Source organism: Aedes albopictus, chromosome 2 (assembly GCF_035046485.1).
Source record: "Aedes albopictus strain Foshan chromosome 2, AalbF5, whole genome shotgun sequence".
NCBI lineage: Eukaryota > Metazoa > Arthropoda > Insecta > Diptera > Culicidae > Aedes > Aedes albopictus.
In genome coordinates, this window is record NC_085137.1 from 482,194,176 (window position 1) to 482,209,455 (window position 15,280).

General features: G+C 39.2%; 2 protein-coding genes across 3 annotated transcripts in view; both read right to left on the reverse strand.

The window, feature by feature from the left end:
• LOC109399235 (chaoptin) overlaps positions 1–15,280 on the reverse strand; it is a 128,224-nt gene that overhangs the window by 59,921 nt on the left and 53,023 nt on the right. The gene's annotated exons all lie outside the window — the stretch shown is intronic.
• On the reverse strand, positions 1,754–9,597 carry LOC109429050 (GDNF-inducible zinc finger protein 1-like). The gene is made up of 2 exons (XM_019704885.3): positions 2,297–9,597; positions 1,754–2,239 (listed from the first exon to the last, which is right to left on the reverse strand). The coding sequence occupies exons 1-2, from the start codon at positions 2,651–2,653 to the stop codon at positions 1,760–1,762; spliced, it is 837 nt and encodes a 278-aa protein (XP_019560430.3). The 5' UTR covers positions 2,654–9,597; the 3' UTR covers positions 1,754–1,759.

The window sequence follows — 15,280 nt, forward strand, 5'->3', positions numbered from 1 at the left end:
CTCCCTTCTCGAAGGTCGAGCAGATGCTGGTGTTTATTCTCGTGAGCTAAGGCTGTATCAGTCTTACTCACTTGGTAGACACTGCACCGCTTTTCAGGCCGAAATCTTTGCTCTTATTTGTGGAGTGCAATCAGCACTTCAGCAGCACGTAATGGACAAAGTAATATACTTCTGTTCAGATAGCCAGGCTGCTATAAAAGCACTTGCTTTGGCTAGCTCCAGGTCGAAGATTGTTATCGCTTGTCGAACTCAAATCGAGGAGCTGAATTCAGTAAACGCTGTTCACCTTGTATGGGTGCCTGGCCACTCTTCCATCGCTGGAAATGAATTGGCTGATGAGTTAGCTCGCACTGGAGCATCACATGACTTCATTGGCCCTGAGCCAGCTATTCCGATATCGAAGTGCTGGGTAAAGCTTCAGATTCACACCTGGGCTGCTACTCAACACAGACAATACTGGAATAGCTTGGAATCATGTCGTCAAACCAAATTGTATTGTACTGATCCATCTCCAATATATTGAGCGAATATTCAGCAAGCTGATTCATTTGCATGTGATAGCTGTGAAACCGATTATGGAACTTCGTATCATTTGGTATGTAACTGTCCAGTTTTTGCGCAACTGCGTTTCCGAGTATTCGGTAAACACTTATTAAGTGAAACTGACTTCAGAGACCTTAATATTCAGGATACATATTCTGTTGTTCTTAACCCGCTTTGGTAAAGAGCTATAGGCTCTCTTTCGCTTTATGCGTTATTACAGTGCCCTTTTCAGGGCGCTGTTTGAACCCATTGTGGTACGCTTATGCGTTAGTATCCTCTTCCAGGGTACTTTTCCTATTTTCCTACCTGTCCTTATCCCCATCCTTATCCTTTTTCCTTCCTTTTCCCTCAGGTAGATGATGAAATAGACTATTATTTTGGCACAAATGTCCCAAATGGAGGAAAACGTGTCTCTTCAGCCGGCCCCCTGATACCTCCGGCTCCAAAGTATCGAGGATCACCAGAACAGCTGCCATTACGGAAAAACCTTACAAATGTCTGATTAGCACAAACAAATTTTCTGATTATATGCCATGGTATGCAAAATATGTCAACTTTGGTGAATTTAGTTATTTTGGTTATTATTTTAAGTTATCAATTTTAAATCTATCTCGTGGAAAATTTCTATGCCAGCCCCACCTTGCTACGCCAAGGCAACACCGCAGCGCTCCCGCGACGGCACCAACATCTCACAGCGGTACGCGACAAAGGTTGCTACTAAACAGGAAAATTCACGGTTCCAATTAATCACGCTTCTCCTCTTTTCAATGTCTCGTGTAGCTCGTAGATACAACAACGAAAGACTTGGACAGTAGTGGCGCAAGCATGTCAGATAGTCGTCATTCTTCCTCACAAACATACATATATACCAACAACATATTTTCAAATGTCCAAATGAAAAGTGACAAAAACTCCCGACTCCCGCCGATTCAAAGCAAAGCATAAAGGTACAAAGCGTCGGAGAATGGTGGATTAGGAAGGAGATGAGATAATAGAGAATTAAGCTCCGGCGAGAATTCGATTCGACACGGTCGCGGACAGACAGTAGTGGGACAAGTCAAACCAGATCTTGGAATGTGTCTGCTCCGAATAGATATGATCTTTGTAAATCATTAAAAGTTTATTATCGATGTTTATTTATAAAATGAGTAGTTGTTAATTCAGTTGGTAAAAACAAGTTTTAAAACTAGATATTGCTGAACGAATTATACCAAAACTATCGTCCTCGATAGTTCACCGTCAGAATTGCTCTGCCATAAGCATCACTGCCGTGGTGCGATCCCATGTGTAGCATAAGGTCCCCAGAAAGTTTGAATCTCCTAAAACAAACGTTACACTGAAACGGACACCGATGGATACGAATGTGGTCCAACAGCTCCGGTTTGTCAGTGAACGAGCTCCGACACTCAAGACAACCGAAAGCCTTTTTCTGTGTGCTATCTTTGTTAGAAACTTTCTCCGTCTGGCACTCCTTCTCTGCCCTCGGAAGCGCATTTTGCGTAGCCTTATCCTGCACTTTCTTTTCCGATTCCAGTTCATGTTTCACGACCGCAGGCGCCTCAGCACCGTCACCCGTGGATTTCACCTTCAGAATCCGATTCGAACCGAGGCAGCGTTCGCGGAACCGAAACGTGTTAACCAGCTCTCTCAAGCAGTCCCCGCAAATGTTCTTCGACGCATCGTCCTTCTCTGAAATCTGAAAACAACCTTCACATCACATGTTCAAAACAACAAACGCTCTCCCCACACTTACGATTATTCCGCAAAGCGTGGCAATCAGCTCGCTGATTGGGCCCTTGGATTCCTCCAAAATGGCAAACACATCGAAGAGCAGATCGGTTGCCTCGGTCAGACAACAGCGGCAGTATTCCTCCGCAGGAATCTTTCCCGTGGCCATTGGAGTTGCCATTTTGCAGTAGCAGGCGATTTGTTTCACAATTGAATACACGACGGTGCTTCTACTTGCGGCGGTTTGAATTTCAACAAAACAATGAGCACGCGCTTCGGATGAACAACACGCCGAACAATGAACCACATCGTTTGAACAATTGGGATCTACTGAGTTGGAGTAGAGATGAGAGCAATACAAGTGATAGATCCAGGTTATCATTTGCTTGGCAGCTTTTGAAATGGCGTATGATTCAACCCTTTATAAGGCCGAGAAAACTAGAAGAGTTGTCAATGCATACTATCATGGAGATGATTATATACATGATTACATGTGCAAAACAATTTTTGTTTGAAAGAAACTCTCAAAAATCTAGGTGGCAATATAGTTGCCACTGCCCGTTTAGGATACTTTTCTTCTTTTGACTTCGACAAAAAGCCGGAAAAGAGATTTTAGAGTGGATTATGGCTTAACCCATAATGTGAACTGTGTTGTTTAGCTCATAATTTGATTATTTCTTAAAATATTTACCGAATCTAAAAAATTTCAATAAGTTTGAGCTTATTTTATTCACGCGGTCAAATTTAGCCATTTTTGAGAATACAAATGGCTCCCAAATTGTTGTGAAAGCTTTGTTTAGCATCAAAAAAATACCAGGCGTTGTTGGTAATCCCTATTTTGCGTAAACCAAAAAAAAGTTCGAAATAAATTGTTACAACACAGATATAAATACAAACAGTAGGTGGCAATATAGTTGCCACTGCCTTATAAAGGGTTAAGGATAAAAAAATCTCGTTTTTTTTCATGAAATGTACGTGGGATACAAATTTCGAATCCGAATGCAGACGTCTGGACATCTAGATTTGGATACATATCTCTTCGAAAAGAAGGCTGGTTTCTCAAAAAAAGGAGGCTGCTCTATCTGATAAGCAGGGTACTCCCACTTTCATCCAAAAACAAATAGTATAAAAGAATATTTTCACAAGGGTCTGATCCCTTTGCGGTCTTTGGTTAATTCTATACGACTAATTACGTGCTTTAACCCTTATGAGGCCGACAGGGTACCCGGGTATCCAGCACCCATTTAAAATACACGGTGTAGAAAAAAGCAAAAAGTTTGTCGGACACATAACGGTTAAGGACAGACTTGTTAGAATCCCAAGATGGCCGCCACAATGGCCGACTTTGGCACCTACTCTTGATTTCGAGGGCACAAATCTCTTCGTAAACAAAATCAGCGCATTTGATCTTCTTATTTTAAGCTTATTACAAGTAAGCAAGAGCAGAATAATAAACTGCACTGTTGTTTGAAGCTTGCTTCTTGAGATTTGTGCGGTTTAAGTTCTCATGCACTCTTAAAGCGGGATTTCAAGACGTTTGTCCTTAAGAAAAATTAGAGCCCTTCGTGAGAACAAACGATGTTTCTATAAACTACAAATATATACAAACTTGAGGAGTATACAGTAGTGGTAGACAAACCCTATTTCTTAAAATTATTGAACAGCTGTACCTAATATTTTTTTGATCTTTTTTGGTTTAAAGAGTAAAGGTTTAAAACAGTGGAATGAAAGAATGATTCGTTATGGCTGTACAGTGTACATTAGGCCTGTCCAGCTTTTCAAAAATGTTCTCTGATCCTCAAGTCCACCCCCATATTTTGATTGGCATCCTAAAAGAAGTAACTGGTCAAAATTTCAGCCAAATCCATTAAAATTAAGAGGTGCATCAAATCAATTTTGTGTTTTTCGACTATTTTTAAACTTCAAAAACTCATAACTACACTAAAACATGTCAAAACTTAATTCTTTCGGTAGAAATTGAAAGCTATACTTGTTTGCTACAACTTCTTCGAACAACGTGTGCGAATAAAATTGAAGGAAACATGTGTAATTATCACATTTGTAATCAGAAAAACCTTTAAAAGTTGATTTTTTAATAGATTTCGTTCTGGAACACCCTAATATACGTAATAAGTTGGATTTTTCAAAACGGCATCATATTCTCCAATGTTTTTTAGTTATTTGCTTCTTTGACACCAATGCTGTAGGAGTTGAGCAAAAATTACTAACATTCGTGAAAGCCAAATGTAACCTAAAAACTAGCTTTTCGGGTGCAATCACGCTTTGGCGCGCAAAAAGTGGCATCGCGTCAGCACTGATATGATAACCAACAGCTGTCATCACGCTTGTTTGTTATCACCCGTGGTAGGGGGTAGCCAAGGCAAACTACAAGGAAGCAAAGCTACTACGTTCAGTACAATTTCGCGCCACAGCGTGATTGGCTCCAAAAAGCTAGTTTTTAGGCCACTTTTGGCTTTCCCGAATTTTAATATTTTTTGCTCAACTCCTACAGTATTGGTGTCAAAGAAGCAAATAACCCAAAAACATAAGAGAATATGATGCCGTTTTAAAATATCAAACTTATTACGTATATTAGGGTGTTCCAGAACAAAATCTATCAAAAAATCAACTTTTTAAGGTTTTTCTGATTACAAATGTGATAATTACACATGTTTCCTTCAATTTTATTCGCACACGTTGTTCGAAGAAGTTGTAGCAAACAAGTATAGCTTTCAATTTCTGCCGAAAGAATTAAGTTTTGACATGTTTTAGTGTAGTTATGATTTTTTGAAGTTCAAAAATAGTCGAAAAACACAAAATTGAGTTGATGCACCTCTTAATTTTAATGGATTTGGCTGATATTTTGACCAGTTACTTCTTTTAGGATGCCAATCAAAATATGGGGGTGGACTTGAGAATTAGAGAACATTTTTGGAAAGTTGGACAGGCCTAGTGTACATCTATCTTCTATATCTACATCTATATCTATATATCTATATCTATATCTATATATCTATATATATATATATATAAAAATGAATTTCTGTCTGTCTGTCTGTCTGTCTGTCTGTCTGTCTGTCTGTCTGACCGCTATGGATTCGAAAACTACTGAACCGATCGGTGTGAAATTTTGTATGTGAGTATTTTGGGGACCGGGGAAGGTTCTTAGCTTGGTGTCAGACCTCTCCGGTCTCTGGAACGGGGGGCTCCCATACAAAAGACTTCGCCGGGTACGTCCCTATGGAGCTGCATGTCAAAAAACACAGTAGGCAGGCAGTACGACGTTTGCCGGGACAGCTAGTATATATATAAATGAATTCCAGTCTGTCTGTCTGTCTGACCGTTATGGATTCGAAAACTACTGGACCGATCGCTGTGAAATTTTGCATGTGAGTATTTTTGGGGCCGGGGAAGGTTTTTAGCTTGGTGCGGGACCTCTGAAACGGAGGGCTCCCATACAGATGACTTTGCGGGGGACGTCCCTATGGAGCTGTACGTCAAAAACACAGTAGGCAGGCAGTACGACGTTTGCCGGGACAGCTAGTAATACATAAAGAGAAAAAATAGAAAATTTGCCTAGACATTCGTTTAGCCAAATTGGGAGTATTTTTTTTAGCATAAAAAAATCGAAACCAATCTAAGGCAACCATTTGTGTGACCCGACTTATAAATCACAAATTTGATTGTTTTGGGAGTATTATCCATGAAAATAGGTAGTCCACCAAACAGGTAATCCTAATCCAAGGTGTTACCGTCAGGCGACCTGTACTGATGGATGAATGGTTGAGGGGGTTCAAAAGATGCTCGATCTTTGATGGAGCCCGTAGCGTGGGTAGATAGATCAATAGGCCATATACTCTACATGTAGACTCAAATATTACTATGAATAAAATTGTCCCTAACATGTTTAATATCGTGTTAAATGAATAACGCAAGCAACCATGATGTGGAAGCAGTGATGGGAATGGTAACAGTAGTTTGCTTGAATTTGATGATTGTATCGCTGGCTCTTCATATCCGGGAGAATTTTTTTTGAACTAGTATAGTAGGCGATCCAATAAACTGCTACAGGGCACTGCATTGTTTTGATTTTATATGGGATTTTGACGTTTCTTGGCCTTGTTATTTACAAAATTTCTGTAAGAGTGAAAGAGAAGGAGATAACTTCATGCAGTGCCCTACAGTAGCAGCTGCAACACGGGAGCTCCAAATGAGTTTCATTGAAATTCATTTGTCGTACTGCCGCCTGGTGCCCTTCTTTAGGATGATCGACCATCATATCCAATGCACCATACTTCCCGTGGACGCGTTCCCGAAAGCCCGACTATGCCTTTTAGCAGAGACCCTCCCGTAACAACTTTACTCTTGGTCCTCGAATGCCTCATTCGTGATTCAGCAGGAACAGGCTGTCTCGTTCCACCTCTCAAGTGGGAGTTTTTTCCGATGTAAAAGTGTAAAATCGACGCAAATCGGCTTGTGGCTCCCCAAGTTCTCAAGAATATAGTATATTGTATGCATGGTGGAACGCTGGTGCATCCAGTTTTTGGTTATGATGTATGATGCCGTTCCAGGAAGCATCGGCGGTGGCGTGAAAACCCCACGCCTAACTGCGTACCGTTCTTCAGAAAGGCTACGTGCATCGGAATAAAATAATCTGAATCAGATCATAACAAGATGTCCTGTTGTTCTTACTTATTCAACAAAATAGTTAGCTTTATTTTCGATTCCTTCAGAAGCTACAAATATGCTGGTTTCAAGCTGAAAGTTCGACACACACACACGTCCAGTGCCGTTTCTCAAGAGGTCTGCTCTGATTTTCCGTCCGATTTGCCAGCGAAAACGCTCGCTATCAATCAGTCAAGGGAACATTCCTCCGCTCATCTCACCAAGGAGCCCGACCTATACATCCAGCGAAGGTCTACCCGAGCAAAGTCTGATAGCAAATTGAAAACTAGTTTTGATGTTATGATATTGCAAATTTTGATAACTCAGGTTGATGTCGTTTTGGCCGTTTTAACGGTTAAAACATCAAAAATGAGAGCAGAAAAATGTTCCTGTGACAGCAAATTAAAAACCATTCCTGCTATCGATGATAGCAAACTGATAACTGTTTTTGTTATCAGCGCAAGAAAAATTAAAAATAGTTAAATGTAGAGTTTTTCGGTTGATATCAAATCCTAAATGCAATAATACAATTGCACTAATGATATATCCCTTCACATAGTTTACTTAAATATTTAAAAACTATTGTAACACTAAATATTTACATTAATTCAAAATGACAGCAAACCGAAAGCAAAATTTGAAATCAAATTAAGTAAAGATAAAATGATATCAAAATGTGATATCAATTTGTTGCTGAATACAAATCATGTTTTTGATTTGCTTTAATTTTGTTGTTGGACTTTGCTCGGGTACCCAGCCTGATACCAAATTATCCCGAAGCCTTGTCTCCAAACTTGTCCCTGAATACGACCCATCTAGAGAATCCCATTAGAACCTGATACAACAGCGAGAGCGATCTACTGTAGCAAACTACCGTAGCAACATTGGGTTTCAAATGAAATTCAACAAGCTAGACTACCGTAGCGAACGGTTTTGCATTCAAAACCATGGGTAGCTGTGATTTGAATAGCTTTGACTCCGCAGAATGAACTTCGCGATTTTTCCCAGCACTGTGTGGAAGCATTATAATTTTTCTGAATTCAAAAATTAGATGAAGTATTGACAAATTAAGAAAAAGCCCTTAATTTAACCCTGTTGGGGTAATTATGACTCAGGCTCCCTGAACGAACACTGCGCTATCGTGATGCGTCTTGCGCGCAACATTTTTTAAAATACACAAACATAAATCCTTAGTGACCATTTTGTCGGATCATTGTTACATCAGTAAGGACCTATAGTATACAATTTAATCATCATAGTATTTTCAAAAATGTAAGTTTATTTTATTTTGAAATGTAAATAAAAATACATTTCAACTTGATATATAAAAAAGAAAAATTATAGAAAACCGGCTGGGCGGGTTTTTGGCATACAGCTCCATAGAGAAGTTCCCCGTTATGTGTATTGCCAGTTAATTTGTCAAGTTGTTTAGAATCTTCCCCGGCTAAAAAAAAACAAACTGGCATGTAAATGCTCACGCCGATTGTTTCAGATATTTCCGAATCTATAAGGGTAATGCAGACAGACAGAAACTCATTATTAAAAGTATGAATAGACAGGCGAGCGCTACTAATACATGTTTTATCCTTCCTATTTATGGAAATCGCCAACAATACGATTCAATATCATATTATGTATCATACGGATTCTAAAACAGAGCCTCAATGACACCGTATACGATGTAATGATGCACTTTTAGTGTAATACTGCGTATGTAAACTCGTCCCTGACAGTGGTTTCCAACGAGTATATACTAAAATTTGGAGTTTGGACGTCTCACGATTTCAAACGGTAATTTGTTAACTGCCCTTCGTTTCATCCGTGTTTGGCAGCCTTCTTTTAGGAGAAATAGGCCTAATTTTGCCTAGAAGAAGACTGCCAAACACAGCCGCAACGTCGGCTAGTTAGCAAAGCACCGCTTGAATTTGTGAGACTGTACACAATTTTGGTAATCAAATTGATAACCAAATTCTGATCTTCACGATCGTCATAAAATCCTAAATTTTGGAATGAACAATTGTGAATAAAATACAGTGTTGTAATCTTAATTGGTACATTATCGTCATTCGTACTCACTATGTGCAACGAAAAGAAGGTGGTATTGTCACTTTGTCGTGTGAGAAAGTATACCAAAAATATCAGTCAATTAATTTACTATCGATGTTTGCGGCTAAGCCAGTCGAGTGAAAGTTTTACCTTATTCCAAAAGCTAGACTTCGCAAATACTGGCGTGAGTGAGAAATGGATATTGAGAAGGGCAAATGACGAAAAGGTTACTTCTCCTCTCAGTAAGATTCGAACTAGTAGAATACCATTACTGCCATTATTAACTTGTGAATTTAAATTGATTGAAACAATGTTGAGCAGTGATATTGGAACAACAGATTCAATGCGATTTCAACATTTTTAAGAACACATTCGCCAAGTGCGTCATGGGTCCATGACCTAAGGCATGATTAAAACCATATTCAACGAGATCATAGATGTACATTAAATAATAATAAAGTTTGATTCAATTACTTACACCCCTCTGCCTCCAAGCAAATCTCCTCAACGGTTAAGTGTCATATTTTCAATCAATGTTTAAACATACTCAAACATTTTTAAAAATTACGGGTCTTTGGCAACAAGCAAAGCTGATCTCGTAGAATCACATTTATCTCAATTTTGAATTTTTGGTCACTTACACCCCTCTGCCTCTAACCCCCTCATATAGGAAAAACCGAACAACGTTTTGCGCTGAAATTTTCAACGATTGATTGCTTCAATCTTTCCCAATTGTGCTGTTGAATGTGCAAGGTTCGGCTTCGATGAACCTTCGCCTGAAAAATCACTGTCGCGGGCGATAATCGCCTTAGTTTGGGGGACCCTTAAATCGGAACCTATTAATCAGAATCCTTCCTTGCGATTACGTTGAAAATTATTACTGTAAAAAAGCCGAATACTTAATAACTTCTCAATTGAGATAAAGAATACGACATGCACTTTACCATATACCATAATAGATCAAATATTAGTCGCAGTGGTTATGACGATGCCCCGAACAGAAAAAAAGTTGTAGACACGTTGGAGACTTTCATTGTTCATCTGGTAATAGTACATTATTGGATCCTTCTTATGATGAAATGTTATAATACCCTGGAACGAGTTTGATACCACATGGAACACCCCTGAAACCCCCTGAAACTCTCCTGGAACATCCCTGGAGCCCCCTCGAAAACGCCCTTGGAAACCCTTTAAAACCCCTGGAACGCTTCTGGAACCACCTGAAAAACCACGGGAACATCCCTGGGACTTCCTGAAACACCCTGGAACACTTCTGAAACTCTCCGGACCGCCTTGTAAACTACAAGAAATGATCCTTAACCGATTCCCCGTTGAAAACCCCTGGAGAGCAGAGAAATTCAGAGACGCTTTGTGGAAGGAAATGGAGCTTACTTTGGACTCCGCAGAACTCTACGATCGAACAAAGTTCACCATCAAACGAAATTAACTATCTACAAAACGCTTATTAGACCGGTAGTCCTCTACGGGCACGAAGCATGGGCTCCACGTGCAGAGGACCAACGCGCCCTTGGAGTTTTCGAACGGAAGGTATTGCGTATCATCTACGGCGGAGTGAAGATGGAAGACGGGACTTGGAGAAGACGAATTAACCACGAGCTGCATCAGTTGCTGAGAGAACTAACCATCGTCCACACCGCGAATATCGGGAGGCTGCGGTGGGCGGGTCACGTCATCAGGATGTCGGATAGCAACCCGATTAAAATGGTTCTCGAGAGCCATCCGACCGGTACAAGAAGACGTGGAGCGCAGCGAGCTAGGTGGGTCGACCAAGTGGAGGACGATCTGCGGACCCTACGCAGAGTGCGGAACTGGAGACAAACAGCCATGGACCGAGTGGAGTGGAGGCGGCTACTATGTACAGCAGAGGCCACCCCGGCCTTAGCCTGACCGGTAAGGTAAGTATGGTTGAAAACGGTGTAGTGTCTTTTTAAATTTTCTTGAGGGAGTACTCGTATATGGGGCGCTGCCTCATATTACTATAAACGCCGCCGCCGGTAAAATCTACTTCGGCGCACACGTCTAATTTCGAAAACATCCACAAAATTTAAATTCAGTTCGTTCAACTGATCCTCCCATAAGTCTAATATTTACCGTATAAACATACATACGCCTTACTAACTTGATGATTTTGTGGCTATATCGGTCTCTTTCTACTCATAGTATAAGGGAGTAGAGATCAAAGTGGATAATGAAATGTCCACTTTGATCTCTACTCCCTTATACTATGAGTAGAAAGAGACCGATATAGCCACAAAATCATCAAGTTATTAATAGAATACGGTCGATAAATCAGCATATCATACGCCTTACTGTGAAACACCCCGACCTAATCATATATCAAAAAAAAAACCTGAAGCAAAGTAGCTCGAGCACTGCTAGCCAACACTTAAGTCCAAAGATTTCGGTAAAAAATAGGGTCTCTCAATCATCGTGCAGTCGAGTGACAATCCCAACAGCCACACTCTGATGAAACGGCTAATCGAACCTGACCCGTTGTTGGGTACGGGTTGTTACCGAGCGTGGGCGTCCGTTGGTTTGCCACATATCGACGTTAGGTGTGCGAGGGCGCCAGAAGTAGAAAAACTGGTAGGTACCGGTAATAGAGGTGACATTGTACTACTAACTCCATTCGAGGCGATTAAGCGGTATGTGTGCAATGTAATCGAACGACTAATCGAACGAATCATTCAGACTTTTTTTTACCCTCGGCAATCAATAGGCTAATGTCATTTCGATTGGCGGTTTCCCGGTCCCTAGTGGTAGAGAAATACCTCTTTGCGTGTATGACCTCACAGCAACGTTTGAATTGGCTGCAGTACGCGACAACAACAAACAACCTTTAGTTTGCTTTTTGTGAGTAGAGCCCGAGAGTTTAGGTGGGCTGCAGGCTGTGCCGTAACAAGCAGAGCTGGTCGGTTGCACAGACGATCAACTACTCAGTTGGTTATTATGGGCAAGCTTATTGCAGCTCGGCAGTAACATTATGGGTTAAGGAAATGCAGGGGTCTGTAGCCGATTTGAATCACGGTGTGCCAAAAACCGTTATTATCAAATAAAAATGTCCACCAATTTGGCACCCGTCATTCGAAAGATATACTATCCTAGTTTCTACTCTGAAAATTTGGAAATCTTTCATCGAGGGAAATTGAAGTTTTTGTCATTTGAGCATATTGCGTTATTTCTATAGAATTTACATATATGAGTAAATATGCACATATCGTGGTTCTATGGCTATTTATGATTTCAACAAATATATGTACATTAGTTTTTCAAATACTTATCTACATGTATGATATCGAAGCATAGTTTCTGAAAATTTGACAACATTTTGTTAGAGGAATCAGTTACAGTAATTTGAATAGTTTACTCTGATATTTCCCTAATATGCTACCTATAATTCAGTTACTTACATACAAGTTTCAAACCCGTATACGTCATCAAAACATTTTTTTTTAGCAATTTGTATTGAACATACGTGATTGTTGGGCATATATGCGATAAATTTTAAACCATTATATTGTTGGGTTTGATAGTCACGCTGGCTTAAGAGTTTAAGACATTTATAAAATAATTTGAAAAAGTGTTAGGAAGAAAATCTAACACATGTTTCAAATATTTTCTAGTCTATTATAAAAGAGTAAAAATGTGTCTTTAACATAGATAACCGATCTTTTTTAAAAATAAAGAAAAATATTTCATCAGATAATTGGAGTTATAGCTTATGGTATTGGGTATCAACTCCAATTTATCCAAAATTAAGTGAGAATATGAGATTATCATATATACACCCTTAAACAACTGCCATGAGGTGTTTGAAATTTTAACAACAACAATATATATTAGCATGGGTAGAAATAGACATTTCACTCCTGCACACTTTTTGAGTTCCATTTTGGCCCCATATAAACTGTGAAAAATTTCAGCAGAATCGGAGAAACTATATTTTAGCGCCATTATGGGAAAAATCGACTTTTCAAAGAAAAATCGCCACAGATGGCTCCTTAATCCCTAAAAATGAGATTGATGAGTGATTTCTGTTGGAAATTTGACGAGAAATCAACCCTCCCAACACCGCAATTCGATCTAAGGCATGTGGAAAAAGATATTGACTGAAAACCGAATAGCATGGCAACGCCGTTTAACATGTAAGGATTAACAATAAATAATTATATATCGTCATATTATTGATTGGGTAAGGCTTTAGGTTTTTTTAACGAACATTACATCGCTTTGCGGTTTTCTGAGGTCTGAATTCTCGTGAAGTTTTTTTCAGAGATCACATCATTCATTTTTAGGGATCAAGGGGCGATTTTCTTTGAAGAAGAAAATTCTTCTAATTCTAAATAGTATGAACATTTAAAAAAGATGGGCGCTAAAATATAGATTCTTTGATTGAGCTGAAATTTTGCACAGTTGATATGAGGGCAAAATGGCATTCAAAAAGTATACAGGAATGAGAGTTTTACCATTTTTTTCCTATATAACCGTGTCCCGGACTAATACATATGGAACAATACATACAATCCTGTGTTTGACATTTAGGTTGAAAATTGCATAAACAATTTATATTAATTTTCCTATACTTCAAAATGATTAGCTATTGTGCTTCTTGTATCTAATTCAAAGTTATCTTTTTGTTCAGTAAACGGAATATAATACTTCTTTTAAACTTCCGATCATTAGAAACCATGCATTTACATAGCATTTCAAGTACAATTTAATAACACATAATATATCACAATAATAACACATAATAAATCTATTAGACTTTATAAAAAATCACTTATTTATACCTACACAAAATCGTTCGTATATAAACGTACGCAAGGATTTCTTATCATTGATGAAATTTCAGTCGTTGCATAGCTCAGATCCAGCTCGTAAGAAGATACTCGAAAGATACACTTTTTAAATTTATTTTACAAACGTCTTAAGCTCCCATACCATTGTGATTATCAAACCCATCAATAGAATGATTGCAACTTATCGCAAATTGGATCAAAAATCACGCATATTAAATACAAAAGGATAACATTTTTGCTCTGATGACATATGCGGGTTTGATAGTCGCATGGAAATAATTGGATTATAGCGATTATAAGTAAAATTTAGGGAAATAGAGTAAATTATTCAAATAACTTTAACTTGAGAGGAATCTCAAAGGAAGGAATTTAACAAAATGTTGTCAAATTTGCAGAAACTTTGCCTAAATACACGTTGGATAGTATTTGAAAAACTAATGTTTATTTGGGTTGAAATTATAAATGGCCGTAGAACTACGATATGTGCAAATTTACTCATATAAGAAAATCCTATAGAAATAACGCAATATGCTCAAATGACAAAAACTTCAATTTCTCTCGATGAAAGATTTTCAAATTTTCAGAGTAGATACTTGGATAGTATATCTTTCGAATGACGGGTGCCAAATTGGTGGACATTTTTATTTGATAATAACGGTTTTTGGCACACCGTGCGAATAGTAGTAGGTCGCTAAGTACTAGTGTGACTACACTCATGAAGTTTTGTGTATTTGTCAATGTTCGGAAGCATGATTGCATTAATTATTCCTTCACCTACTTTTACATCATTTTGTATGCTCAAACCTGCTCAAACCAGCTAATTTGAATTAACACCACTTAATTGACGTTGTCCACGCAACATCTGTGTCAACGTGTGAGGTTCCACACGTAGCACGACATAATGCATCCTCTGTAAATCCAATCAAACAGTCCCATCTACCTATTCATTTTTCTCTTTCTCGACCGTCGCTTTTGAAGATCGACATCTACTGAATGAGATCCTTCTACATTCGTCTGTTAGCTAAGAGCGGCGGCGCGGAAGCACTCGTGAAGCGATATGAATCTGTACGGAAATGAGCATTTTTGTTTGGACAGCCGTTGCCGTCGTTGTCCCCGTATAACAAACTGACTGGACAAAACTAAAAACAGAGAACCATCAGCAGACTCTCCTGCTCATGTTCGTTCCACGCCACGCACACCAGGTTCTTCGCTGCATTTGCTGCGAGGTGAAAAGCTGTTCAAACAGAACGTTTCTCAGTTCTCGTAACTTCTCGACTGTGTGGGAGCGAACAGACCGAAGAAAAAACTTATTCAAATTCGTTTTCCGCCATCATCAGCCCCGGACAAACAAATTCGTTGATCGTAAAAGGGTGATCATCGCTGGCTGGTGGACTGTCAGTGTGGCTTCTGCTCAGCGATCGTGCATAAAAACGGCGACCGCGCAATGACCGCGTGTACTTTGTGCGAGAGTAGGG